At 39.8% G+C, this 27873-nt stretch overlaps 1 protein-coding gene across 4 annotated transcripts in view; it reads right to left on the bottom strand.

Moving 5' to 3' along the window:
- Positions 1 to 8724: 8724 nt before the first annotated feature.
- MTDH (metadherin) overlaps positions 8725 to 27873 on the bottom strand; it is a 32847-nt gene continuing 13698 nt past the window's right edge. For 2 of the 4 annotated variants that reach the window (XM_085221453.1, XM_019614371.3), the window contains 8 exons: positions 26011 to 26262; positions 22267 to 22353; positions 18472 to 18570; positions 16041 to 16168; positions 15395 to 15514; positions 14309 to 14428; positions 12717 to 12873; positions 8725 to 11568 (listed from right to left, as the gene is read on the bottom strand). In XM_085221453.1, the coding sequence (XP_085077579.1) occupies positions 11498 to 11568; positions 12717 to 12873; positions 14309 to 14428; positions 15395 to 15514; positions 16041 to 16168; positions 18472 to 18570; positions 22267 to 22353; positions 26011 to 26262 (1034 nt within the window). In that variant the 3' untranslated portion in view covers positions 8725 to 11497. The remainder of the gene's footprint in view (positions 11569 to 12716; positions 12874 to 14308; positions 14429 to 15394; positions 15515 to 16040; positions 16169 to 18471; positions 18571 to 22266; positions 22354 to 26010; positions 26263 to 27873) is intronic. The other 2 variants (XM_085221454.1, XM_085221456.1) reach the window with 2 other exon arrangements.

Below are 27873 nucleotides of genomic sequence, written 5' to 3'. Positions count from 1 at the left end.
CAACTCAGAATGGGTTCCAAAGGTCATTCATCTTCCTGGACTGAGTAAAACAATTCAAGGTGAGAACTGCATATTTCTCCAATACATTGCAACTCAAAATACATTTTAAAGGCATATAGGAAATCTCACGCTGACACAGTTTGGGTACAAACACACAGATAGACAAATTCCCTTGTTTCAGTACCAAACAATGAATAATAAACTATTATCTGTTCTTCCTTCCCTCCCTCCCTCTCTCCGTCCCTTCCACCCTCCCTCCCTCCCTCTCTCTGTCCCTTCGTTCGTTCATTCGTTCGTTCGTTCCTTCCTTCCTTCCTTCCTTCCTTCCTTCCTTCCTTCCTTCCTTCCTTCCTTCCTTCCTTCCTTCCCTCTCTTTCCTTCCTTCCCTCTCTTTCCTTCCTTCATCTTCTTCTTCTTTCTCTTTTGACCTGTAGCAATTGCTAAGAGAAAGGCCTGGACCTCTTTCTCTCACTTCTGGGGCACTTTGCCATGATTGGCCTTATAGGAGACAATGACTCAACTGATGTACTTAACATATATTCTCTAGTGATGGTGTTTAGTGTTTGCAAGATCAGCTCCATTGGGTCACGGCTTTGAAATTTTGTTTTAAAGTCAGACACATTTAAACACACATAATTAAAATATTTTGACATTTTGCATTTGTAAATCAAAAACATCCAGAGCCCAGATGTTCTCCAAGAAAATCTCATCTTACTGCTCCTTCCTTTTCATTTTTTCTGTCTCAAGATCCTCTCAGATCTGCTGTGAAAATGTAGTACTCAGAATCAGGCTGATGAGATCTGGAGTTTACCAATATTGTACTCTTTCTCCCTCCTCCTTGCTTTTCCGTTCATGCTAACCTCACAAATGAGCTTTTTGCATTTTGGATGAGGAACAAAACCTCCTTGCTACATTCATTAGAAATGTCAAAAATAGGTTAAGAATTTATCTAGTTCTTTGCCTGGCAGTAGATTTGCAGTTTGGTAACACATACTGGAAGTGTTTCTTCAGTGTCAGAACTGCTATCCAGGGGCTGTAGTCTCCTTGGAGATATACTTCATCCTGCATTTAGAACCTCTAAGTCCTATAACATGTAGGGTAGGAGCATGGATAATTTTCTGCTCTTCTCAACACTTTTTTCAAGGTGCATTATAGGATTCTCAATGTTATTCTTGGCTGTGCTGCTATCTCTGCATCATTCCCCCAGCACACTCCTCCAGTATAAAATATATAGATCCCACCTTGATCAATAGGATGCCACACTGGCAGGGGCTGCATAGACAATATGCTACCTTTGGGGTGCTCTCAAAGGGTAGAATTCCTGGTTAAGCCGTGGCAGGGTCTCTACACTTTGTGGGATGACCGAAGTCCCAACATGACAAGCTGAGGCCTGCTGGTCTCTCACCCTCACAAATCTCCAGTGATAATGAAGAATCACGCAAACAGAGATAAAAGGAACAGAGAAATGTTTGAATAAACTCATGACAAGGAGGTGCTAGACACCATTTGAACTATGAGCTGAGCCCAAGCTCGTCATGTTTAACTGGTTTGAAAGGAGTGAATGCAGGGCACAAGTAAAAGTATAAAAGATGTAATAAACAACTCCCCATGTGAACTCAGACTCACTATCAGCTGGCTTGTAGGGGACAAACCGCACATCGGCCTGGACAGCCCTGCTGCTAACTGCCAGGGTAGAGGCTTTACAGCCCAGCATGGCTCAAGCTCTGAAAGCAGAACCAATAACTACCCCATGTCAGGTCAGAGCCAGCTCCAGCTGCTCCAGAAGGGGTCTGCCGCTGCCAGAACTGAGCCATGAACAATTCTGGATGTGCCTTTGGGATAGCAGAATTAAGAAATGGGATGAATTGCTGCACAACAGGACCTGGGAGAGAGTAGTGAGAAATGAGAAAGAAAAGCCCTGCAGGCACCCAGGTCAGTGCAGCAGGAGGGCAGGAGGTGCTCCAGGCCCAGAGCAGCAGCTCCCTGCAGCCCAGGAGACGCATGTGGAGGACCAGGCCTTCCCTCTGCAGCCTGTGGGCACTGCACAAAGCACATCTCCACTTGCAGCCATGGAGGAGCCTGCGGTGCAGCAGTGGATGTGGTGTGGAGAAGCCCATGGATACCGCTGCTGGAGCAGCCCTGGGCTGGAACTGAAGCCCATGAAGAAGAGCCTGCAGTGAGGTGGGGTGGCTATGGGAGCTGCCATCCATGGGACCCATGGGGGAGCCCTGCTGGAGAAGTGTTTGGAGGGCTGCAGCATGTGGGAATCCTATGCAGCTGGGTGAGGACAACTTCCCATGGGAAAGATCTGAAGTGGAGCAGGAGCTGAGAGTAACCATGAATGAGCAGCAAAGATGAAGCAAAGGTGTGTAATTGAATTCCTCTGTGAGGAAAAAAAGTGCAGTGGATGTGAGCAAAGTGAGGCACTGGGTGTTACGTTTCAGCAGAGACAATAGTGACATGAAAGACAAGCCATGTTCTGGATGGCCATGCACAGCTGTCACACCATGAAATGAAGAGTGTTTCAATCATCTCATCCATGCAAACCAGCTAATGGTGGCAACTATGTTGAAAAATACTATTTTTTAACTAAGAAACATTAAATAGTGTTACTGTGGTCTTTGAAGCTGTTGTAGTTTCCATGGAAACAGGAGGCACTACTTCTGGAATGAGCTACGTATTTCCCTACTCTGTTGAGAAGGGGAGTGAAAGAGCAGCGTAGTGGGGCTTGTTACATACTTATCTTTCATGCCAAGCATATAAAGGTCTGAAAAGTGTATCTTAAGGCAGAGTACAATAATACATAAATGACACATTCATTCTTTGTAGGATGCTATGCTGCAGCATTTCTATGCCACCAGTCGGCTCCTCAGCAATAATGAACGCCAAATTCTCTCTCCTCTCACCTTGAGGAAGCCTGTGAATTGCTGTAATAATTTTAGTTCTCTAAACAGACTATTGAACCTTACACCCCATCATGTGCCCAGGAGCTTTGCTTTTCCCCTTGCTGGCCCAGCATAGTTGGCTGCCCAGCCCTGTGCAGTGGGTACTGCTGCGGCCATGCTTCTCACAGGCCGACTGCTCTCATTTGTAGAACATAGAGCCTTAAGAAAGCACCAGGCAGTGTGCTCTGGCCCTTCTTGCACAAGTCTTCAAGTCTTGCCTCTTTGCGCTTGTATTGAATCCTGTACCTTGGATCCAGCTAGAGACCCGCTTCCTTAGAAGGACTCATCCAAAGACTGAGAAGTGGAGGCACACCACTGCTGGTCTTGCCAGCCTGGTTCTGCCCATCATCAAGTCGTTAGCACCTATTAACTTCTGCTATACAATGAAGTCTGCTCCAAATCTTTTTGTGGGATTGAATTTCTACCAACCAAACTCCCCTTCCAGTCCTTTAGGTACACTTTCTGCTTCTCTCAGATTTGCATCTAGGCAGTTTTGTCAGAGCCTTAAAAATCACAGGCGTCAGACATGACAGAATCCATTCAATCGTGGGTGTGGTGTTGGGATTGCTCTCCCACTTCTTTTCACCGCACAGATGCAAACATCCCAGGATTTACGCTTGACCTTTTCCCATGATGACACAGGGGAAGGTCTTGCTTACAGCTTGCTTTGTCCTTTGGCCCCCATTATCTATAATGCACATAGCACAAAACTGACTGATATGGATGGATACAATCTATTCATAGTCTGCAGCCAATTCTGAAGCATATTAGGATGAGATTCTGGCTGTGGGATAAATAGGTTGTTACGTTGCCAGCAGTGCCTTACTGCTTGCCAGACTGCTTAAACAAAGGAAACGTAAGTGACAGTTTTCAATACCACGTTGGGTTTGCGGTCATAGGGGTCACAAAGCTTTTATCGATGGGAGAGGCAGACCTTCCAAGAAAAGCTAATGTACATCAAAGCTTATTTACTTCCTCTTAGCTCCATTAGTTAGATTAGTTAATTTTTAATTTATGACTTCATTCGTGTGTTGGCTCAATATTGGGAATTTGGCCAGATTTAATTCCTCTTTTTTTTTCTCTATGTGATTATGTGTTTCTCCCCTTCTTTTAAAGGCTTACATCTTCATTTTTATTAATGCAGAATAATAGATGTTCCCCCCCTATTTTACTCATCAGCCATGTTCTGTTTGCATAGTTCTTAGGATTACTTTCCCTTGTATCTAGCAGAAGACATGACCGTTTTGCCTTTCAATATCAACCGCCATGCAGTGACAGAGCATCTTCTTCCATCCTACTGGAACCAGCACTGACTTCTAAGTACAATCAGGAAGAACTAAAACACCACAGATTCCATGATTGCATCTCATTGCTGCCCATAACTTGCAAGCAAACACTTCCTAGTTTCATCTTCCCTGTTACTCAGGTTCCAAAAGTTATTGCTTGGAGCCTGCTCAGACTTTCCCTGGTGTGCTTTCTTAATCTGTACATTAAACTGTGTGCACAGAGCTTTAAAATGCCATCAGCAGCTTTAAAGCAACTAAATAACATCTCCATCATTACTTTGATATTTGCCATTCTCTTGAGCAAACTCAAGAGCATGCCACACAATTTTCAGTAGCATTCATCACAGTGAGAGTTTTCAGTTAATAAATCTCTTGCTTGTATCAGGAAATGCACCTAGGAAAACCAGTTTGAAAACTATAGAAGATGAGCCACCAATACTGGCTACACATGTACATGGCTGAGATACCTGTGGAGAAAAGAAGGCAGAGAGCAGATCTCATAACATTTTAGATGTTTGTAAACATTTGAAGTGCAGGAAACAAGTTGATTGATGGGGTAAACTTTTTCAGTGATGTGCAGTAATAGGACAAGAGGCAATGGGCACAAACTGGATGCTTCCCTGCTGTAGAGAACTGTTCTAGCAGGGATTTGGGCTGAGTGATCTCCAGAGGTCCCCTCCAATCCCTACAGTTCTGTGATGTGGGCAAGACTGAAGCTCTCTAGTGCTGTGTTTTTTATGTTGTCTCTTATAAACAGAGACAGATGAAGTTGCTACTGTTCTTCTAATTAGAGTAACCAAAGATACCCCTGGCTTGTCTTCATCACACTCCTCCAAATGACTAAAATGTCCTCAAGCCAGAACTATGGTTGAAAAAATATGTCTGATATTTCATCTTCCACTTGGTATAGCAAAAGACATTGTAAATAACAATATAATTCTTGCAAAATATCTTTATTTGGCAGTTCATCCCCAAGCGCACTATAATTTCAAAACATCTCACATTCTCACAGCTTCGTCTTTGCATTTTTGCAAGGATCCTTTCATAGGTTATCAATGTCATTCTGCTAGAGCCCAGATGATGCACACTGACTTGGGATGTTAGATGTTACAGTCACCCTGAGTTTACTGTGAGTAAAGCTCATAGCATGTTCCCAGTTTGTGAACAGGTGAATGAACACTTGGATGATATTAGGTGTGGAGCATGTGCCTTATGGGAGCAGCTAAGGGAACTGGGATTGCTCAGTTTGGAGAAGAGGAAGCTAAGGGGGGAACTCATTTCTCTCTACAACTGCCTGAAAGGATGTTGTAGCAAGGTGGGGATCGGCCTCTTCTCGCACCACATAACTAGCGACAGGACTAGAGGGAATGGCCTTAAGCTGCACTGGGGGAAATTCAGGTTGGATAACAGAAAAAATTTCTTCTTTGAAAGAGTGGTTCAGGTGCTGGAATGGGCTGCCCAGGAAGGTGGTGGAATCACTGTCCCCGGAGGTGTTCAAGAAACATTTAGATGTCGTACTAAGAGACATGGCTTAGAGGGGAATATTGATGGTGGGTGTTTGTTGGTCTGGATGATTTTGGAGATCTTTTCCAACCTTGATGATTCGAAGTTTCTGTGAATGTTTAAATCAGTTCTGAAGCTGAAAGTGCTCTGAAATTATGTCAATCTAGTTACTACACATATCCACTGATCTGCTTCAACATCTTGTTACATCCTGCAGTTTTGTTGTTGCGCTCACCTAATGGTGTTTTCTTCCTTTCTCAGAGTCCAACTTCTTCAGTCTGAAGAGTTTAATGCCTCACACCGTATCACATTTTCAGTGCAGTAGCAACAGACTGTGCCAGAGACAAGGTGGCTCTCTGGAGTGGTTAGCAGTACACCAAGTCCTGTGTGAGAACACCTGCTCCAGTAAGGTGTTATCAGCAGCACAGAACGATGAGCCCCAGCAGCTTACTAGCACAAAATCAAGATTATTAGTGATGGAATTATTAACTTTAAGTTGACATTGAGCTGCTCGACCAATGTTTCAAACTGGCAGCAAACAGCTAAAAACTATTTTCTGGTGCGATGCACACTATTTCTGATGCATGTCACTTCTAGTTTCCCATAGCTAGTATTCTGATGATGTTATTGTGAAAATCCAGAATGGCAACTACAGGATATGCAAACAACAGATCCCACTGTAACAGAAGCACCTGACTCTGGAAGTCTTCAACCACGCGTCTCTGCCACAGCCTACAAAGTATCTTTATATTCAAGACAGGGCAATCTTCAGTGTTTTAAAACACCTAAAAATCACTACATTTGCTATTCCGCATGCCTACTAAGAACTCTTAGCTAAAGAAGCACTCCTAAAATACTGTGAAGTTATTACATTAGCAGGCTGCACGACTAGAATGACTTCGAGCAGCGCCTCTTCAATCTATGATCATAAAATAGAACGCTATTGATTTTCCAGCTCCATTCTACCAAGTGCTGAACATCCTGAACCCACGCCAGAAGAGCACTTAAATACATTCTTATTCATGCAGACAGTTCAGCTGAAACCAAGGTCTGAGATCCATAGCCTTGTCCCTTTCATAGCACAGAAGACAAAGGCTGTGATGAGAGATAGACCTTAGACACCAGCATCAATGTAGAGATCATTGCCATTCAGTCTGTTTCCAAAATATCCCTATACAGGCAGCGGCATGGGGACACATTGCCAATGCTGGCTGACAGCCTGCTATTACTGACTTTTCCAGCTCACTTACCAGAGTGGCACAACTGCCCAACATCACTGCCTACATATTACCCTTGTATACATGAATGGCGGCAATTTCTAGAATCACAGAATCATAGAATGGCCTGGATTGAAAAGGACCACAATGATCATCTAGTTTCAACCCCCCTGCTATGTGCAGGGTCACCAACCACCAGACCAGGCTGCCCAGAGCCACATCCAGCCTGGCCTTGAATGTCTCCAGGGATGGGGCATCCACAACCTCCTCGGGCAACCTGTTCCAGTGCTTCACCAGCCTATGAGTGAAAAACTTTCTCCTAATATCTAACCTAAACCTCTCCTGTCTCAGTTTAAAAGCATTCCCCCTTGTCCTATCACTATCCACCCTCATAAACAGACTTACCCTCTCCTGTTTATACGGTTCCTTCAAGTACTGGAAGGCCGCAATGAGGTCCCCTCAGAGCCTTCTCTTCTCCAAGCTAAACAAGCCCAGTTCGCTCAAACTTTCATCATAGGAGAAAATATCTGACTGACACTGGACAATGCATCATTGGGTCACCTCACAGAAGAGCTCCTGCATGAAGAACAGTCATCATTTGCCACCTCTGCTAGATGAGAGCTGCAACGATTTATTTTAAGAGCATCTCCTCCTCCCTAAGATTGGATGAAGAGTTGGAAGGAAAACATTATGGATGCGAAAAATCATTTTTTGCCAGTAAGATTTTGATGTTGGGATACTTCAAGCTTATAGTCAGTCCAGTGAGATCACCATGTCATTCACACCTGGTCTCTGAGAAGGAACTAATAGAGTGAACCAAGAATAAAGAAAACAGACTTCTGCGTGATCTCTGATATACCTCAGCTGACAAGGCATAGATTATGATGATGTATGGAGTGTTAACTATCTCAAGCAGCCCTTCCTTTCCTAGACAAGCACACAGTGATAGCAATTGCACAAGTACAAGCACAGTTGGGATCCCTTCAGGATTTGTTGTCGCAGATCAAGAGATAAAGGGGAGGGCTGGGAGGAAAGGAACGTGAACTACATGGGCTGAAACCTGAGTATTTCTCTGGTTTTAAGGCAAGAGTTTACGGAGATATTTAATATCTATACCTTATAGATGCAACAAGGACATTGAACATCACTGTTCCATAGCAGGCAACAAACTAAATAAAGCTGGAAAAAGAATTCCAGCTTTAAATAGGGCAGTTTTATATCTGGATGACTTAATGCTTACAGTTGATCCAGAATGCAGCCTGCAGCTCTTCATAAACCCCAGTAAGAGTTTTGGGATCATCTTTTCCACCCTCAGAAAGATGCTGGTTCGCTTTTAGGAATTTGCAGATTGTCAGCCAGAAGGGGCCATCAAATTGATCGCATTTATGATTACACCTTGCTGACATCAGGACTGGATTTGGGGCAGATTTGAACTTCCAGCAATGGCACCTCCTTGCAAAAACACCTTCTGCAGCCACTGTAGGCAACCAACTACAGAGATATGTCAAGTATAACTTCTGCATATGTGAGTGAGTGAAAATGCAAGGTTACCTGTACCTTCATACAGCAAAGCCTGTGCATCTCTTTAGACCCCAGCCTTCTGATTAACTGATTAATAATATATGAAAGTATGCTTAAATTACATATTCTGGTATCACCCCACAGCTGTTATCTCAAGCCTCCCTTCACAGGACAACCCCACGGCGAGGAACCACAAATTGGGCAGTTTCCAAGGAGATACAACTCAGTTACAACACAACAGTACTAGCAGTATTTCTATAAAGTTTGAAATGTTTTTAATATGTACATTCTTAGTAATTATCAAAGTAGTGCTTTTCTCTTGCACTTTTTCTTTAGACTTCTAAAAGGGCATCAGAAATACAGTTTTCGTCCCCCTCCAAATCAACGCACAGGTTGTTACCTCCGTAACAAGCACATATGAATTCTGTACATCTTCCCCTCCCCACAAAAGAAAATATGCCATGACTATCCAATTACACATCATCACAACAAGTTTAAATTACGCGTACAAATAATTCTGGAGTACTTAAAAAAAACCCAACATATCGGATTTATGAAACCATTCCATGCATTCAACAACAAAAAAGAAGAAAAAAAAAAAAAAAAAGACTTGTTTCTTTAAATGCTGTTTTTCTATCCCAGTACCAAAGTCTGGATTCAGTGTAACCATTGCTTGAGTCATAGAAACATGACAATACATAGAATAACCAAGTTTCTATTCATAGACAATATGCTATACTGTTACTACCTCTTCAATGAATGTCAAACAAAGCAAGGTTCGCTTTCTAAGACACTGAAACTGCACATTAAGAAAACAGTAAGAGGTGCTGCTAAATAGGTAACAACATTGTGAAAGGAAGGAAGGCTATGTATTTATACGATCCTGTTTGGGAGCAGCAGTTTATCAACAGGGTTCCTACCTTGTTTGCTAGTTTCTTTTTTCCAGACAAGCTTTTCAAGAGCTGGAGTGCATTAACCCAAGAATACCACCAACTGTATCCTGAAGAGACAAAAACCAAGATGTACGCAGTGACTCTTCCTTGGGAAAGTCTCTCTCTGTGTGTTATCTGAGAGCAGCCCATCGCACAACGTACAGTTTGGAAAGAAATGTTTTGAAAGTACATTACAAACCTGAATTCAAAGGATGTTCTTTTGCCAAGAAAACGTAAAATTAAAATATTATTTACACGCATACAACTCTGCATGATCTTGGAATATCCAATTTGTGCGCCTGCTTTCAGATACTCCTTGAAAACTGTACTTCAGCTCTCAATTTAGCTTATGAGAGTCCTGCCTGACAGGTATCAGCATCAGGCATTATTCCCTCCCAGCAAATTAATGAGTACTGTTAATATGCTGAATTTATTTTGACAAGTCGGTTTAGAGGTCACACATTCCTGATACACAGGCATCAATTCCTGTGCAAATTAGTATTCATTTATTAGCAAAGTTGTCCATTAGCAAGGTGCATTTTCAGTACAGTGAAAACCAGCTCGCATCATTAACTAATTGTGTCTTGCAGTAGTGCTGAATTGCAGTTCAGTACAGTAAGACAGTGAAAGTTTGTTGACCAGTACCATGTGTCGCAGCTGTTAGCAGTTCTGCTCATGGTACAAAACCAGAAGTCAATCATTTAGAAACATCTCAGCTCTTTTACTGAAAGTCACCAGGGGATGCTAATCACCATCCGCATCCAACAGTTTGTTGTAAAGGCTATTTACAGTGTACATGACTTAGCATGCACCTTACAGACACAAACACATCTGTCAGTTTGATACCATGTAGTTACACAGTGCCTGAAAATGACAACACATCTTAAACACCATTTTAATTAACAGTTTCAAGCAGGAAATGTTCTTTATTTTTTGTAACTGCTATACTCGAGTTAATGTTTTTCTTTTATTTTTTTTATAAAAACACAAACTCCTGTTCAGAAGTCTAGACATATTCTACACACTACAGGTTAAGGCAGTAAAAAAAAAAAAAGTGTTCCTGATAACTGGTCTTGACAATGTCAATTAAAGCTGTCTGAAGCCACTCCAGTTCTCCAACAGATCACTGAAATCCCACATAATTTGTTGAGTGAAAGAAGCTCACCTTATTTTGAGTTTTAGCAATAGAGAACAAAACAGAGTTGGGTATAAATGAGTAAGTCCTAAGGGAAGAGAGCATTTGATTTTAATTTCTTGTGTGATTTTAAGAGTTAAAAGTGTTACAATTTTGGATGGGAACTTGAATCAACCAAGAACTACAGCGAATGAAGCAGAGAAACTCATTTTTATGCACGACTGCATTCTTAAAATATATATTGTTATCTTCAACAATTCAAGTAAGGTAATAGACATTATCAAAAATAACTTCATGGACCGTACTTATGTTTCAAATCACATTCTCAAACTTTTAACCCAAAGTAGTTTTATTGTGTTAACTTCATACACAAACCATGAAGGTCTGACTCGTACAAATGGTTATGATTTGCACTTGTGATTCCTGTAATAGCTAGCAGACTCGCTAACCAACTTACTGTAAGGATATGGCAGATTACATATTAAATTAAAGCACTTTGATTTAGGCATGAAACAAATTCTAATTGCTGACATTCTGTGCTTCTACTGCATCACCCACAAGAGAGGCAAGAAACACCCACTATTGTACAGACAAATATTTTTACAGAAAACCCTTCTTTGAAATTAACCTTTTATCCGCAGCAGTAGATGAGAATATAATCTGTTGTAAACAGGGCACTGTGTTGTAAAACCAGTTTTTTTTTTTTTAATTAAGATCTCTCTCCAAAAGTTGGAAAAACAGACTCTTCAGAATGTCTTTCAAATGTAGCATGTTCTGTTTCCTATATTATAAAGTTACTTTCGTTTGATTCCTTTTTGAAGATGTTTGTGTTCACAGCAGTTCTGTTCTTAAAAATTGTTTGAAACTTATATAAAATTCTGTACATGTTCACAAATTATTGCATAAACAGCATAATCTTCATGACAGTATTCAGCAATGCATGTCCATCTCAGGAAGTTCACGTTTCCCTCCTTGCTTTTTTCTTCTTTTTAACTTGTTTGGGGGATTCCCAACTTTCTTCAGACTTTGCTAGAAAATAAAACATAACTACAGAGTCACAACTGAGAAAGTTTAGATAGACTTTCAGAATACTGAAGTTTACATCCTACGTCAAGATAGAGCTATTCTTCAACAATCATGATTTTTGAAGCAGACTACCATTTTCTGTTGTACTGAATAGGCTAATTTGAAGTGTCTGTGAAACAAAGTCTGCCAACTCCAACCTATTTTTATTATTTTTTTTTTTTTACACCACAAATAATAAAATGAATGATTTTCTGTAATGTAACCCTTCCACTAGGATAGGACATGACAAGCCATTTTATTATTATTTGGTTTTGCTAACTAGAAATAATGTAAAGTGTACACAACATTTATTGTTCACTTTCATAAGATTTTAACCATTAAGTGACTCCCTTCCTTGGAGGTATTCAAGGCCAGGCAGGATGGGGCCTGGGGCAGCCCAACTGAGTTGGTGGCAGCTCTGCCCATGGCAGAGGGGATGGAATTAGATGGGCTTTGAAGGCCCCTTCCACCCCTTCCAACCCAAGCCATTCTATCATGATCCCATAACACTTACACATCAAAAGATTAGTTTTTAAAATAATGAACTACATTAAGCTGTGGTTACATGGTATCCATGATTAAGTAAAGCAGCAGTATAATTTTATTAAAATGGATAGCCTCAGAACACGCTGGCTGCCAGAAGTAGTAAGTCAGGTGAAATATTTTATCTGTAGAACAGAAGATATTTTCCTGAATCGCCAAGGCTGGAATTAGTCACAAAAGCCCTCCTATTTCAGAACCAGAGCAAGAAGCAGATAACTGACACATTGGCTGCTTAGTCACAGCACACAACTCCGGTCCTGATGGTGAGCAGTAGAGCCAAACGTCTGTCAAGGATCAGACGACACCAGCAAATGTTTTCAGTCATTCAAGCACACTTGAGGCTTGTTTTTCTTCATGGTGAAAGGACATTTGCCAAACTACTTAAACGAAAGCTATGATATCACAAGATCATGAAATATATATGTATCTATCTGATGTACTACTCTACACCCAAACCTCATGGCAAAGCACTGACTATACACATTCTATGGAAAAAAAAAAAAACAACAAACAAAACACAAAAAGCCACACCCTAAATCCAGCCCAAGGGATTGTACTGACATACTTACTCTGGGGAGGAGGCACACTGTTTTGCTTAATACTGGGACTAGAAACATCTGTCTCTTGCAGCATCTGTGGCACTTGGGAAGCAATCTTGACAGAATCACTCTCTGATACAATTACAGATGGCTCAGTAGAAATAGCAAGAGAAGGAGCCTCCTCAGGCTATTGGAAAAAAAAGAAAACGTTTTCCCAAAAGTTTGCCATGTCATACATCAGTAAGGTATTCTTATACATCCTTATACTACTTACTAGCTGCTGGAAAGATGGCACTGAGAAACTAAACCAGTATTAAAAACCCTTAAAATTCAAATCAAGGCTGAAACATTGACTGCCATCTAGTGCCAAAACTTTTAGTTGCATACAAGCAAAGCCACACAAACTAATTCCTCTTAAAAAAAACAAAAAAAAAACCACAAAAAACCAGGTGAGGCTGTATCAGGCCCTGGGGAACCTGATCTAGCTCTGATGTCCCTGTTCACTGCAGGGGAGTTGGACTAGATGGCCTTCAGAGGTCCTTTCCAACTCTAAGGATTCTATGATCCTATGATTCTTTGAGTTGTACCTTCTGATAATATATACCAGAGGTTTTCCTTAGCACATGCAGCCTAATGTATAAAAAAGGAATGTATTATGTGGAAAAATATTACCAGATCAAAAAAATAAAAGTACTCAGTGTCTTCCTGTTTCTGGTCTTCACTAGGATATTTTGAATAACTACTTTCTGTACTCTAATATTGGTGTTATTTCCCTTGGATTTGGTTCTCATGCTCCTTTTCTTCGCATTTGCTTCTCAGCTTACAGAACTTTTGCTCAAGAATAGATCATCTTGTCAGAAACTTAGGTCATCCATTTCAGTCAGCAGTTAGAGACTACTTCTAAAACTTTTTGTTCAGGGAAGTCAAACAACATCAGAAAAGCACCTAGCACAAGCAAAATAGCAGGAAAGCCAAATTTGATGTCAAAGGCGCTTGAAAACAACTGACAGGTCATCAACAGGATTGCTTAAGTCTAAAAACAGACAGTACACAGATCTGGTTTACAACAGAGTTGATGCTGTTCAACCATTAAGTTGGGACTAGTTTTAACTACTAAGTAACAAGGTAGTCTGCTGAAACTGAGCTGATGTTGGAGAAAGGATAAAGAACTTGTATTCTGCGGATATGTTTAAACTGCAAGCTGAAGCAAACAGTCAATCTGAGAACTGGTTTAATGACAGCTCAGAATACAGTAAGTTGGCAACTCTTCATTCTTTTTGCAAAGAAGCCATAAAATGCTAAGATTGTAGTCCTTACCTATTTATTCTCAAGTTTCCAGATTTCAAAGTTTTAACCATTTATTCATACAAATGAAAAGAATTCAACTTCGAAAGTCAAGATGATGACTGTTTTTAGCAAATATTGTTTTTCAGAGTGGGTGCCTTTTACGAAAACTCATAACTGACCTGTAGCTAGTAAGCTTCAACCTTTCAATCACCTTCACATTAATAGATGTAATTCAAAGCAGTATTCTTACAGTAACGCCATCATACATAAATCAATGTTTCAATACATCTTAAATGTTTCAAAAAATCAGAAATCATATAATTTTGTATTCCTACCTTAGCTGGTTCACTAGTACTTATGGTCTTCAGAGAAAAAGCTATTTCCTGCTGCGGTTTAGCTTTTGAGGTATCCTCTTGAAATTCCTCTCCAGCTTCTCTGTCCAGTTCTTCAGTGTCCTACCAAGCAGGAGGGGGAGGGGAAAGAGAAGCCTTTTAATATTTGGTATTTAACTAGAATTCTTGATAGGAATTATCTTTTACAATTGTTGTGATAAGACAATCTCAGACTAAAAACATGACAATCACAAGAAGCAAGTCCAAAGTAAGTAAGATTGAAGTAATGCCTTCCCCCCTCTAATTTAGCTACCCAGCCAGATTCAACTGAGAATTTCGTTTTTTGTGAAGAAGCAGTTATGAATGGCTGCCACCACAGGCAGAAAAGCAGGATGTATTCTCAGTGTGGTCTGACAAAAGATTTTTTCTACTTGAAAAGTACTTGTTTTCAGCTATTCAAACACACTTTAATTACCAAGTGCAATCTGCTTTTGCTATTTAGACAATGTGTTGCAAAGTAATTGCCCCAAAACTACTCAAAAGTAACACAAAGCTCTAGTCATCCTCAGTTTGCAAATAGCAGCCATCTAATTCAAATCTGATTTCCATAGCTTACCTGCACTTGTGAAGTATCAATACCTTTAACATTTCATCTGAATTACAACAGTATTTCTGGAAATCACTATATTCTAGAGGAACTGCACTTCAAGAACACCTAAAAGAGAACTTAAATTTCCCTAGTTCCCCTAGCTAGCCATGCACAGGAGGGCAGTTGTCTTTCAAAAGGCAAGAAGGGAGTGCTTCCATGCTGAGTGCCTGCTAGAAGCATCTCTGTAGTACAGAACTCTGATTTATCAAAAAAAAATTTGAGGTTCTTTCTATGTGTTTCAAGTTTTCCATAAATCCTGCAGAACTACGATGTATTTACCAGTCAATTCATAGAGTCAATCAAATTAAGGAAATACTGACAAATTAATCTCTCATGCATTTACCTCTTAACTTACAAAAGAGCAGAAGACTACAAAATAAATCAATTTTATCTTTCTCTGATTTTGTGAATTCCTCACAAACTGATGTTATTCCATTTACCTGTGAAGGAGAGTTAGCTTCTTCACCCTGCTTCTTCTTTTTCTTCTTCTTTTTCTTGGACTTCCCACTTGTAGAACTCTGAAGAACTGGCTCTGCTTTTTCTCTTTCATTATCTAAAGCCTTCAATATGGAAATAAGACATTTAACATCCTTTCTATATGCAATACATAAATTACTAGCTACAAGGTCTATAACTGCCTATAAAAGTGGAAGTAAGTGAACAGAATCTTATCTGTTCATTTTGAGAAGACCACATTCTTTATACACTCTCTAAAAGCAGAAGTACAGGAGCTGGGAACGAAAAAATGCAGCAAATAACAATGGACCAGTGGCACAGAAATGCTGCTTTTCTCAACATCTTTTTTGGTGTGTGAAGTATTTATTAGGAGAGATCCAAATCCTTGATTAGTACACAATGAAAGGTAATATCTTACATTATGGTGAGACAGCAAGATTTGACGCAGAGCTGATTGGTTTCTGTTTTACCCATTAGCAACATCCATCTTTACATATTAACAAAATTATGATGCTCTTATCAGTGTAAAGGAGATGAGAGATTACCTTTATCACCACCCCTAAGTTACTTTAAGGAATGGCAGTGGTAAGGGCAAAGTCTTGGTGCTAAGGAGAAAATATCACCTTTTACCTTCTGAACATCAGATAATGCCTCTTCAGGCTGTGGAACAGAAGCAACTTTTTCTTCATCTACCCAGTTTCCCCATTCTTCTGCTGGTGCATTCCAATCAGAGCTAGGGTCAGCAGAAGAAAGTCCATCTACAAAGATTAAGAAGATTCTCAGGAATGTTTTTGTCCTTTAGAGATGCTCTTTGAGACTTAAAAAATAATTAAAAAAAAATACTATGCAGAGAACTCTCCCTGATACCAAGGGAGAGTAAGGAGGCATTTCCCTGAATTTCTGAAAAATTTAAGTATTTTAATAATAAGATGTAGACTTTGGCAAGAAGCAAGTTAGTTCTGAGTGTTTTACAAACCAATAGGATTACAAACTAGACATAGCAACAGCTATCTAGATGGAATTGCTTCACAATACTCATGGACAATGTAAAGAAGGACAAATTTAAGATAAGCTCTTTACCTCAATTTTTTGTTTGTGAAGAAATTGGGATGAACTGTGAATAACACTGATGTTTATAAATAATTTTTTAAAAGCAATTAATCTAAAAATGTCTTACTGAGCAAATGTTTTCTTGTAACATAGACATTTCTTAAAATCTTAGAAGAAATAAGGTATTAAGTCCCTACTCCATTTTGCTAGTATTGTCATTTTACGATGGTGCATTATGACAGAGGAATGACAAGTTCATTTGTATACAAATTAAAAACCCTAGAAGAGAAGAACTAAACCTGTGCTTGGTAGAAAGCTATAGCAAGCTTCTTTTAAAACTGAACAGCTTGTAAAACATGATATAAACACAAAATGAAAGATTATCAGCAAAAATGTTTCTTGCCCTCAGTCTATGCCAAATGTGAAGATTCAAAAGGTCTGCAAGCTACAGCAGAATTCAATTTAAACATATAAAAAAAAATTACATCAAGAGAAAAAGTAATAATTAAATTAAACCAATTACATTTACTAACAAATATTCTGAAACCAAAAGTTTCAGAATAGTCCTGTTTACAAGGTCCTGTTTACGAGGGTGGATAGCGACAGGACAAGGGGGAATGGTTTTAAACTGAGACCAGGGAGGTTCAGGTTAGATATTAGGAGGAAATTTTCCACACAGAGGGTGGTGATGCACTGGAACAGGTTGCCCGAGGAGGTTGTGGAGGCCCCATCCCTGGAGGCATTCAAGGCCAGGCTGGATGTGGCTCTGGGCAGCCTGGTCTGGTGGTTGGCGACCCTGCACATAGCAGGGGGTTGAAACTAGGTGATCATTGTGGTCCTTTTCAACCCAGGCCATTCTATGATTCTATAAGAAGTACAGTAGGATTTAAAGATTACTTAAGATTTTTTTCCCCATCTCCTGCTTTTGTGTAAAAATATTACCTCAACTTCATACTTTGAAGCACTAACACTAAAAAACTGATTTGAAAGGAATTACTATGCAATGTAACACTTAAGGTTTATCTAAGAAACTAATGGTGGGACAATAAAGAAAAAATACAATCTTTTTAATAAAATATAAAAATTCAGTTTCTGCACATGCAGCTAATTTCCTTGTATTGAACCTGATAAACCAGCAAGGTATATCTATATATAACTTAGAGCTGAAGTGCACTAATAGGAATGGGGAAATTAGCTCAAGTTCAATTACTTGGTATCTATGAGTAAACTACTTGATAAGAAGAATGTATAGCCATAAACATTCTATGCTCAGAAACGTGAACAAATTATACTCCCGTGATGTAAAACTGATCACTTCCAAATGATTAATTGAAATCCTTGAACCAGATAGAAAACAAGTTTTTGTATGATTTGGTATCTGGCAAAATTGGTGGAATCAAAGACTGCAACAATTCATCTTACTTCTGAAGTCATTAAACAAGGCACTGTTTTCTGAGAGAAGGTAACATGCAAGGCAGCTTTGGTCAGTTTGTTTTTAAGTCAGTGAGGTCATTAGGCATTGTTTTTCTTAAAAAAGCATTCTTATATTTTACTGAATAAAAATATCAATTACAAGGTAATTCAAGAAGCAAACACCACAAAACTTTCCTCATGGGTGTGGTTTCAGTAATGGGTATTTATGTAAGACTAACTTCACTACATTACTCCTACTAGCTTTACTATGACCCTTGTCTAGAGAAGCTGGGAAAAGCAAGTCTATTCTGCAATTAGCAAGGAAAGGGAAAAATAAGCATCAAGTTTATGTTCACAAACTCCAAGTAGAAATCACTGTTTTTACACATAAGAACTTCCAAACGCTTGCTAAACAAGGAAGACTAAAAGTAAGAGTTAAGTCTTCAGTAAGGTACAAACATGTAAAGGCAAACTCAATTATTCTACTAATGCATGATTGCAAATGGCTAATGCAAGTAGCTATGAATGCTAGTAGTATATATACTGTAGAGCTGTGGCAATTACAATTTTTGTTAATGAACATTTTAGAGGAACATACTTAACCCAGACCATTCATCATCAACAGGGGGCTGAGTGTGACTTAAATCCCATGGAAAATCAGAAGTACCAGCCTGAGAAACTGATTCACTGTTGGATCCTGAAAGGGAATAAATGAAATCATAAGTTGCAAACCTCCTAAATTATCTTAGATAAGGAAATTCAAAGCAAAGTAACAAAGGAAGACAGAAGACTGAAAAACAAACAAACAAAAAAAAGAGTCTGATTCTAATGACTGTAATCTACAGAAAAACTATAAGCTCTTCAAAATTAAATATTTCCAGAAACCTAGGGAACTGGAAGAAGCGAAGTTAAATCAATAGACTATGGGAAAAAAAAAAAAAAAAAAGAGATAGTACAGATGAACTTTTTTTTTTTGAAAACAACTTTTTTGCCTCGCTATTCACTGATAACTGCTTGTCACACAGCCCTCAAATATTTGGTTTGGTAGGAGGGGACTGGGGAAACAACATCCTTCCCACTGTAAGCAAAGATCAGGTTTGAGACCACCTGGGGAACCTAAATATCCACAAGCCTATGGGTCCCGATGAGATGAATCCCAGAGTCCTGAGAGAAATGGTTGATGTAGTTGCAAAACCACTCTCCATGATATTTGAAAAGTCATGGCAATCAGGTGAAGTAAATCCTTGTTGACTGGAAAAAAGGCAACATCACGCCTATTTCTAAGAAGGGTAAAAATGATGGTCCCAGGAATTACCAATCTCTCAGTCTCACCTCTGTGCCAGGAAAGACCATGGAGCAGATCCTCCTGGAAGCAATGCTAAGATACATGGAAGACAGGGAAGTGATACAGGACAACCAGCATGGCTTCGCCAAGGCCGTAACCTGCTTGACCAACCTAGTGGCCTTGTATGACAGTGTCACTGCGTCAATGGACAAGGGAAGAGCTACTAGTGTCATCTATCTGGATTTCAGTAAGGCCTTTCACATGATATCCCACAACATCCTTCTCATCTAATAGGAAAGATATGGACTGTTTGATGGATGAAGAACTAGCTGCAGGATTGAGTGCAGATAGTGAAGGTCAATGGCTCCACATCTGGATGGAGATCAGCGACAAGTGATGTCCCCCAGGGGTTGATGCTGGGCCCAAAACTCTTTGGTATCTTCATCAGTGACAGACAGTGGGATCGAGTGCAACCTTAGCAAGTTCGAAGATGACACCAAGCTGTGGAGTGAGGTCAACACACCAGAGGGGATGGGAAGCCATCCAGAGGGACCTAGACAGGCTTGAAAGGTGGACCCAGGTGAACCTCATGAGGTTCAACAAATCCAAACAACGTCTTGCACCTGGGCCAAGGTAAATTCTGTTACCAATACAAATGGGGGGATGAAAGGATTGAGTGCAACCCTGCCAAAAAAGACCTCGGGGTAATGGTAGATGGGAAGCTGGATATGAGGCACCAATCTCAGAATTGTAGGGGTTGGAAGGGACCTCCAGAGATCATTGAGTCCAACCCCCCTGCCAAAGAAGGTTCCCTATACCAGGTCGCACAAGTAGGTGCCCAGGCAGGTCTGGCAATATGACATGCCCTCAGAGCCCAGAAGGCCAACCGTTTACTGGGCTACATTAGAAGAAGTGTGGACAGCAGAGTGAGGGAGGTGATTCTGCCCCTCTACTCTGTGCTGATGAGGCCTTGCCTGGAATAGTGTCCAGATGTGGACTCCTCAGTATAGGAGAGATATAGACCTGTTGGAGCATGTCCAGAGAAGCACCACAAAAATTATCCACGGAACAGAACACAAGCGTGTTTCCTGTAATGACACGCTGAGAGAGCTGGGGTTCTTCAGCCTGGAGAAGAGAAAGCTGCAAGACGACCTAATAGCAGCTTTTCTATATCTAAAGGAAAGACATATATCTAACAGGAAAGAAGGGAACAGACTCTTTAGCGGCATCTGTGAAAATAGAACAAGGGGAAATGGTTTCCAACCAAAATAGTGGGGAGATTTAGATTGCACATAAGGAAGAAGTTCTTTTACATTAAGGGTAATGAGATACTGGAACAGGTTGCCCAGAGATATAGCGGATGCCCTGTCCTGGAGACTTCCAAGCTCAGGATGATCAGGCCCTGGGCAACCTGACCTAACTACGGTGTCCCCGTTCATTGCCAGGGAGATGGACTAGATGACCTTTAAAGGTCCCTTCCAACTCTAAGGATTCTATGATTCTATGAATAACAGCATTCTGTAAGATTTGTAGCAGTCTCCTCAAAATGAAAAACAATAACTTTACAACCATAGAATTTCAATCACCTTGTCCAACTTCGAACATTCATAAAGAGTAGCCTAAAATAAAAAAAAAAACTAGAAAAACTTGGTTATTTGCACCATAGATAAAGCAATTAAATTATTCACTACTGAGAATCAAATTTTCAGTTCAAGTAAAAGTTTCCAGAAGCGCGAAGGCAGCGTGACAAACAGCAAGGCCAATACCAGCTATGATAGTAAGTGTCAGACATTTAACATCGTTATTTTAGAATAATAGGGCAAGCAGAAACAATTCAGAAAAAAACTCAACTGTGAGACTAAAAGAAATTAACTTATTTTATGATGAGACTTATTTTTGAAATAAAGAAGTTTAACTAGCTAAATATGGTCCTATCTGGTTCACTCTCATTTATAAACTCTTCTGCAAAAGATACCTCAAATGACAGGAGTCTTGCCACATTCTCAACTTTTGCCAGCTGGTCACAACAGAAATCAGTAAATATTCATTAGTATGGAATTGTGACACTGTTGGCTGACGTACAAAGACGATGAATATACTTTATGCTTCTCTCTGAATTAAAGCTGGAACGATGCTATTGCAGATGCATCACAGATCAGTCATTCCCACTTTAGTAACTGAATTTCCTTAAGTTTCAGAGTAGCAACTGAAAGTGGCTCCCTCGGAAAAATCAAGTTTTATAAAAATGCTTTGTCTTAAGCAAAAGGTCTTAGTTGTACAAGCTTTCATTAAGGGAACTGCTCTTCGGAAAGTATGGTGAATTAGATCTTGGTACTTACAATTTCTTTATTAAACTGGCACAGAAGTGCACAGAAAACGAAGCACTTGTAAGCTCTAAGACAACAAGCGCTAGTTTTACAGTTTAAAGATGCAAACTGCAATACAAGTAAAAATCTAAGCACATGAGCACTCAGCTAGCTACTTTCTAAAAGAAAATAGCCATGCCAAGCTCCACGGTAATTGGAGAAAGCAAGAACAGAAAACCTGACATACAATTCCTCTACTGTGTAATAAATCACTGAAGCACTTATGTCAGTAGTGCAACACACAAGATTTGTTAGGAAGCCAGGTTTGCACTCTGTAGCCATTTCACCCTTTAAAACAAGAAAACTCTGCAGTTCAGCTTTCTCATCCATCCTGAAGAGCAAGGACTCGGGAATTTTATGGAACGCATTTTTCAAGTAGCTCTTCAGTTTCATGAAGGAAAACAAATGAACAAACCAACAATCAATGAACAGTAAAATCCTCAAAATTCTGGATAAACAGAGCTTCCTAGAAAGTAATTTTCAGGTCTTCATCTTGAGATGTAGAAATACCAAGCATTTGATTATCAATTTTAAAGTTACTTTATTGCATTATTTGAGCATAATAAGAAAAAAGACAAAAAGCTTTCCAAACTTTCACAAACCAGGTCTTCTACTTGTTTACATTTACCACTACTTTTTCAAAAGACCATTGAAAAAAAGATACAAATTAATAATATTTGGCAAATTCTATTTCCATCTGGTAGGGAAGCAGAGAGGAGGATCTTTGGAAGCATATACATACCAGAAACTCCAGGAGTTAATCCAAAAGAAGAGAAAGAAGTAGAATTCTGTTCAGAGGTATTAATCCTTGCATCTACCTTCCAAGCATCTGTGGAGAAGTACAGGGGGAAAAAAAAAAACAAAAAAAAACACAACAAACTTCACACTGCTGGCAATGTTGAAGAAGTCAGCTATTTAATGATGAACAGAGTGAGAAAAACAGGAAGTTCTAGTCACGTCAACATTCTACAAAACTGAATTATTTTAATTATTAATAATACAATCAGTGCTGTTAAGAGACATGAATGTGTGAACATTCAGACTGAAGTAATTTTCAAACCATCTTCCTCTCTCTACAGACTTTTCTATATGTAACAAGTTTTTTTCTATAAACTCTTAAGAGAGGAAAAGTTGATTGTGTTTCGAGTCCCATACTGCTGTAATTTTCCCCAGTATAATCACCTGAGCAATTAAAAATCTTATGTTAGTTCTGTAGATTACATCTAGCTTACAGAAAATTGCTTTTATGTTATATTTCTGACAAAGAAGAGATGCTGATTAAAAATCAAGATGTACTCGATTGAATCTGAAGCATAAAGCAGAAAACAAGACAAAATATCCAGTGGCACAATTGTGTCAAAAGAAACAGATGGCAAGACCCTGATTACAAATAAAAGCTACCAGGAGTTTAACAAGCTACAAAACAGAATAAATCAGGATGGAAAGGATCTCAGAAGGTACCTAGTACATCCTCCTCCTCAACACACATTCAGCTCTGAGGTCAGACCAGGATGCACAGCATTCTATCCAGCTGGGTGTTAAAAACTTCTAAGGATGAAGACTAGTTACTCAAAAAGGCCGTGCAAGGGCTGCCTGACATTAATTCTTCCTATTTATTATGTTGCCCCACAATGTCAGAGGTAGATGTTGGTGTTATGGCAGTAGAAAATGAACTCCCACCAATATTCCCTTACATTTGTTGCTGTGTGACAGGTGGCGAGGTAGTCTGACAAAACATCATTTGACATGGTAGCACATATGAAGTAAAGGTGTGACACTGAAATTCTCTATGCCAAGAAAATTGTACCCACTGACATTTATGGACGCTTCATGAATGTACTTTTCAGCTGTGGCAAAAGTGATATGAAAGACAAGTCATATTCAACTCATCTGCATGAACTAACAAATGGCAGTGATTATGGTAAAAAACAGTATTTTGTGGCTGGGAATTTGCTCTACCAGAGTTGTTATACCCTTTGTACCTGTTGTAATTTCCACGGAAATAAAAAGGAGGCATTACTTTTGGAGCAACCTACATACAATGCCTTGTGGTGAAAAAGTTTCTGCTTATATTCAGTCCAAATCTACTGACTCATCTTTCTACCATACACCACTGTATGGTAGGCTCTATCTTCTCAGAAACACCTCACAGGTTCTAGAAGGCTGCTGTTAGATCCTCCTGAAGCCTTCCTTTTCCCAGGCAAGATGAGCCTCATTTCTTCTCCTCACAGGGCAAGTGCTCCAACAACTGACCATTTCTGAGGCTGCTGCATTCATTCCAGTAGATCAATATCCTTTCCTCACAGGGGAGCCCCCACACTGGGTACAGTATTCCAGATTAGGTCAAAGAAGTGCTTAGTAGAAGGGGATAATTACTACCACAGTTGACTGACTGACTCCTATTAATACAGCCCTGAACACTGCTCGTGTCCACTGCTGCCAGGGCCCATGGCCAGCTGGCTCATTTCCATCTGTGTGTCCACCAGTTCCCTTCTTTCCAATGAAGCTGCTTCCCAGGCTGTCATTCCCCAGCTCGGGATTCTTCCTTTCCAGGTGCAGCACTTCACATTTTATTTGTCCTTGTTCTAGTTTGGTTGGGTCATTCTACCAGCCAGTTTATGTCCCCCTGGATGGCACCAGCTGGTTCCTCAAGGTTTTCTGTAATCTGGAAATGTGATGCAAGTTGCACTTCACCCTCTCCTCCAGATCATTTACAAAGATGATAAAGCCCTGGGATATCCCACTATCAGCCTCGAGGCAAAGTATGATCTCTGAACCTAATCATTTTTTCCAACCATCCATGGCTGAACCCCCTAACCTGGATACAGAACATGCTGTGAGAGACAATACTGAAAGCGTTCCTGAAGTTATGGAAAGAGGATATCCACTGCTCTCCCTCCATCTACAAATCCTATAATTTTACCAGAAGCAGATCAGCCTGGTCAAACATTATCTGCTCCCCATAACAAAACAAGAACAAGATGTTCAATCAATAAGTAACACTACATTAGAATACAAAATACCACTTGATAGGACGGGGGGAACAGTCATAAACTAAAAGAAAGGAAATTCAGACTAGATTTCTGGGAAATCTTCCACTGAGAGGATGGTGAGGTGCTAGAACAGGCTGCCCAGGAAAGCTGAGGATGCCACATCTCTAAAGGCGTTCAAGGTCAGATTGGATAGGGCCCTGGGCAACCAGATCTAGTGCCTGATTATATGATTGGCAGCATGTTTAAAATTAGATAATCTCTGAGGTCCCTTCCAACCCAAGTCATTCTGTGAGGCAAGCAGAATACAGTTTTCTGGAATATGAGGAAATACCACAGAAACCAAAGCACACCTTTGATTCAACTTGGCAACAATAAAACTTCCAACAGAAATCCTTCTAATTGTGCAGATTCAGGTCCCACACTTCAAGATATGTGGGACAAATGAAATCTGTCTAGACTTATAGCAGTGTTTCTGACTATAGAAGAACAATGACTTCCAGAAGTGACTAGGATCTGAACAGTAGGAAAAACAATAGTACAGTATCTACTAAATAAAAAGGCTGTTCCACAGACAGATGAACAAATCTCTTATTATTCAGAACAGTGTAAGTAACAAAGGCTAAACATTGTACTACAAAAGATTGAAAAATAATTTCTAATGAGGAAAAAAAAGGAAAAAAATAAAATCAGTGAAATGCTAAGAGTCTGCCACAAGATCTAAACACTCTTCATTCCTGAAACCTAAACAAATGTCTGCCAAAGACAAAGAACCACAGAATAGCCTGAGTTGAAAAGGACCACAATGGTCATCTAGTTTCAAACTCCCTGCTATGTGCAGGGTTGCCAACCACCAGACCAGGCTGCCCAGAGCCACATCCAGCCTGGCTTTGAATGCCTCCAGGGATGGGGCATCCACAACCTCCTCGGGCAACCTGTTCCAGTGCATCACCACCCTCTGTGTGAAAAACTTCCTCCTAATATCTAACCTAAACGTCCCGTCTCAGTTTAAAACCATTCCCCCTTGTCCTATCACTATCCACTCTTGTAAACAGCCGTTCCCCCTCCTGTTTATATGCTCCCTTCAAGTACTGCAAAGCCACAATGAGGTCTCCCTAGAGCCTTCTCTTTTTCAAGCTAAATCTAGCTTGTTTGACTGTGTTGTATCAACAGACCACATTAATGTTCTAAGAAATATGTTAAAAAAAGTTATATTCCACTAAGACTTAATTATGCAATTTCAGAATTCTAGGAAAATAAGAAAATCGGTTCCTACAAATAAATAATTTTATTTCAGATAAAGTCCAGTCAAGCTGTAATCAGAAACAGATGATAAACCATCAGAACTTACAAGAAACAGAAAATGCTTAGCTCACATTTCACGACACCATTCAATTATTATTCTAAATATAGCAGCATAAAGCTATTCAAGAAATTCATTACAAAAATTATATAAGAACATTTATGTGATGCAAATTTTTCTCAGAACAGCTTACCAATGGGAGTGAACAAAGAACGCTCCTTCCAGGGCCTGCTCACCAGGGTTACACCCCAGTCCTTCCCATTCCCGTTAGCATCTGCAGCATCTTGGGCCCAGGCAGATGTCTCAGTCTTCCTCTTCCCAGCTGTAGCTGAGGAAACAGGAGTCCATTTTTCCTCTCCTACACCAATCTGTGAGGAGATTTTTACAGGCTTCTCATTCCAGCTTCCACCATTTACTGTATGGCTTTCATTTAATCCTGGGGAAACTTAAATAAAAGCATAATAAAAATAGCATTTAAAATAGAAACTGGATGAATAATTAAAACAGAACTTTTTTTTTCTTTTAATTCAACAACAAAAGGGATAATTTCTCTTACATGGTGATCTGATGGTTTGTAGAGAGTCTCATGAACTGAACAGAGAGTAATTTCTGTTTCGTAACTATGGTAACATACAACAGTTCTCTAAGCACAAAGTGAAAGAAATGACCAAGGAATAGAAAACGCTTTCTGAATGCTATGTGGAAATTACTAGAAGCATAGCTATCATTAACTAGAGTCCATCAACTCAGAGGGAAAAGAACATGGTAAGTTCTCACTAAGGTAAGAGACCACAAGCCTTGGCCTACAACAGACTACTGTGCCAAGGAATTACTAGGCAAGGCAAGTTTCATACATACAGGACTCACTTCCTAAACATGACAAACCGTTCTCAAAGGGTTGTATCAGGTTTTTTTTTTTTTTTTAAGAAATATGCATCATAAAACAGAAAAAGAAAACTGCCAATCTGCATGATATCTGTATCTCAAGAACGTAACACAAATACTCAGCTATGTCAGCATAACATGCTTAGAAAAGCAACAGACAAAATATTTTATTTCATAAATAAATTTCACTCAGGCAGCAAAAAGACATTCAAGGCAGCATCACTGGCAAGGAAATTATTTGCTGAGTTGTGACTACGTGTTCCTCGACAAATCCTATTTCCAAACACAGACATCTGTAACATCCCAATCCCTGTATCTAGAACTACTGCTCTTTATCTACCCAACTCCAGAGCTGTTACATTCTGTCAATAAACATTCTCACAGGAAGAAATAGCAAACACCCAGAAACTATAGTGTAGCTGGTAAAGCAACTGTTTTGCAGCCTTGCAAGAAGACAGCTGAAGGCCTGAAGTAAAAGTTTCGTTATTCTGTTTATCAAACTGCTCTCGCATCACTTACATACACTTCCTGTACAACCAGCAACTTTTCACAGAAATTACAGAAAACTTAAGGTTGGAATGGATCTCTGGATGTCACTTGATTCCACCTTCTGCTAATTGATTTATGGCTAATTTCAAAGTTTTATCACTTTACTCAAGTTCTGGAAATCATTAAGGCTGAGAGTTCAAACCACCCTCTGGGCAAACTTCCTAAGAGCTTTGCTTCTCATGTCCAGTCAGAATACTCCTTACTGCAACTTAAATCACTGCCTCCTATCCTAGAATTATGCTTCTTTGAAGCTCTGTAGAATGTGGCTCCCCCTTTCTGAGCTATGGTCCATGAAGTTAGCATGTGAATCAAAGCTCTCAAGAACTAGCAGTGATGCAACTTCTGGACCTGGGTGCTTTCAATAGCTCATCTGTTGACTTGCCTTAAACACAATGAATGCTCTTGGTTAAAGAAATACTATGAGCGTTGGCTGTGGAAAACAATCACCTTTGTTCACAATGCCAAAATTTAATCACCACTACGTCAATGTCTCTTATCAAAAAGCAACTGAGATTCACCACTCAAATCATAGTCTAACATAGCGAAATTACACATAGGATAAATAAAGTCATTCTCAAAATGAATGCATTTACAGCATGGTTCTCAAAGGAGAATGGAAAGA

Source organism: Meleagris gallopavo, chromosome 3 (genome assembly GCF_905368555.1).
Source record: "Meleagris gallopavo chromosome 3, MGAL_WU_HG_1.1, whole genome shotgun sequence".
NCBI lineage: Eukaryota > Metazoa > Chordata > Aves > Galliformes > Phasianidae > Meleagris > Meleagris gallopavo.
The sequence above is the reverse complement of the archived record's forward strand: the minus strand, read 5'-3'. Positions and strand labels throughout refer to the sequence as shown.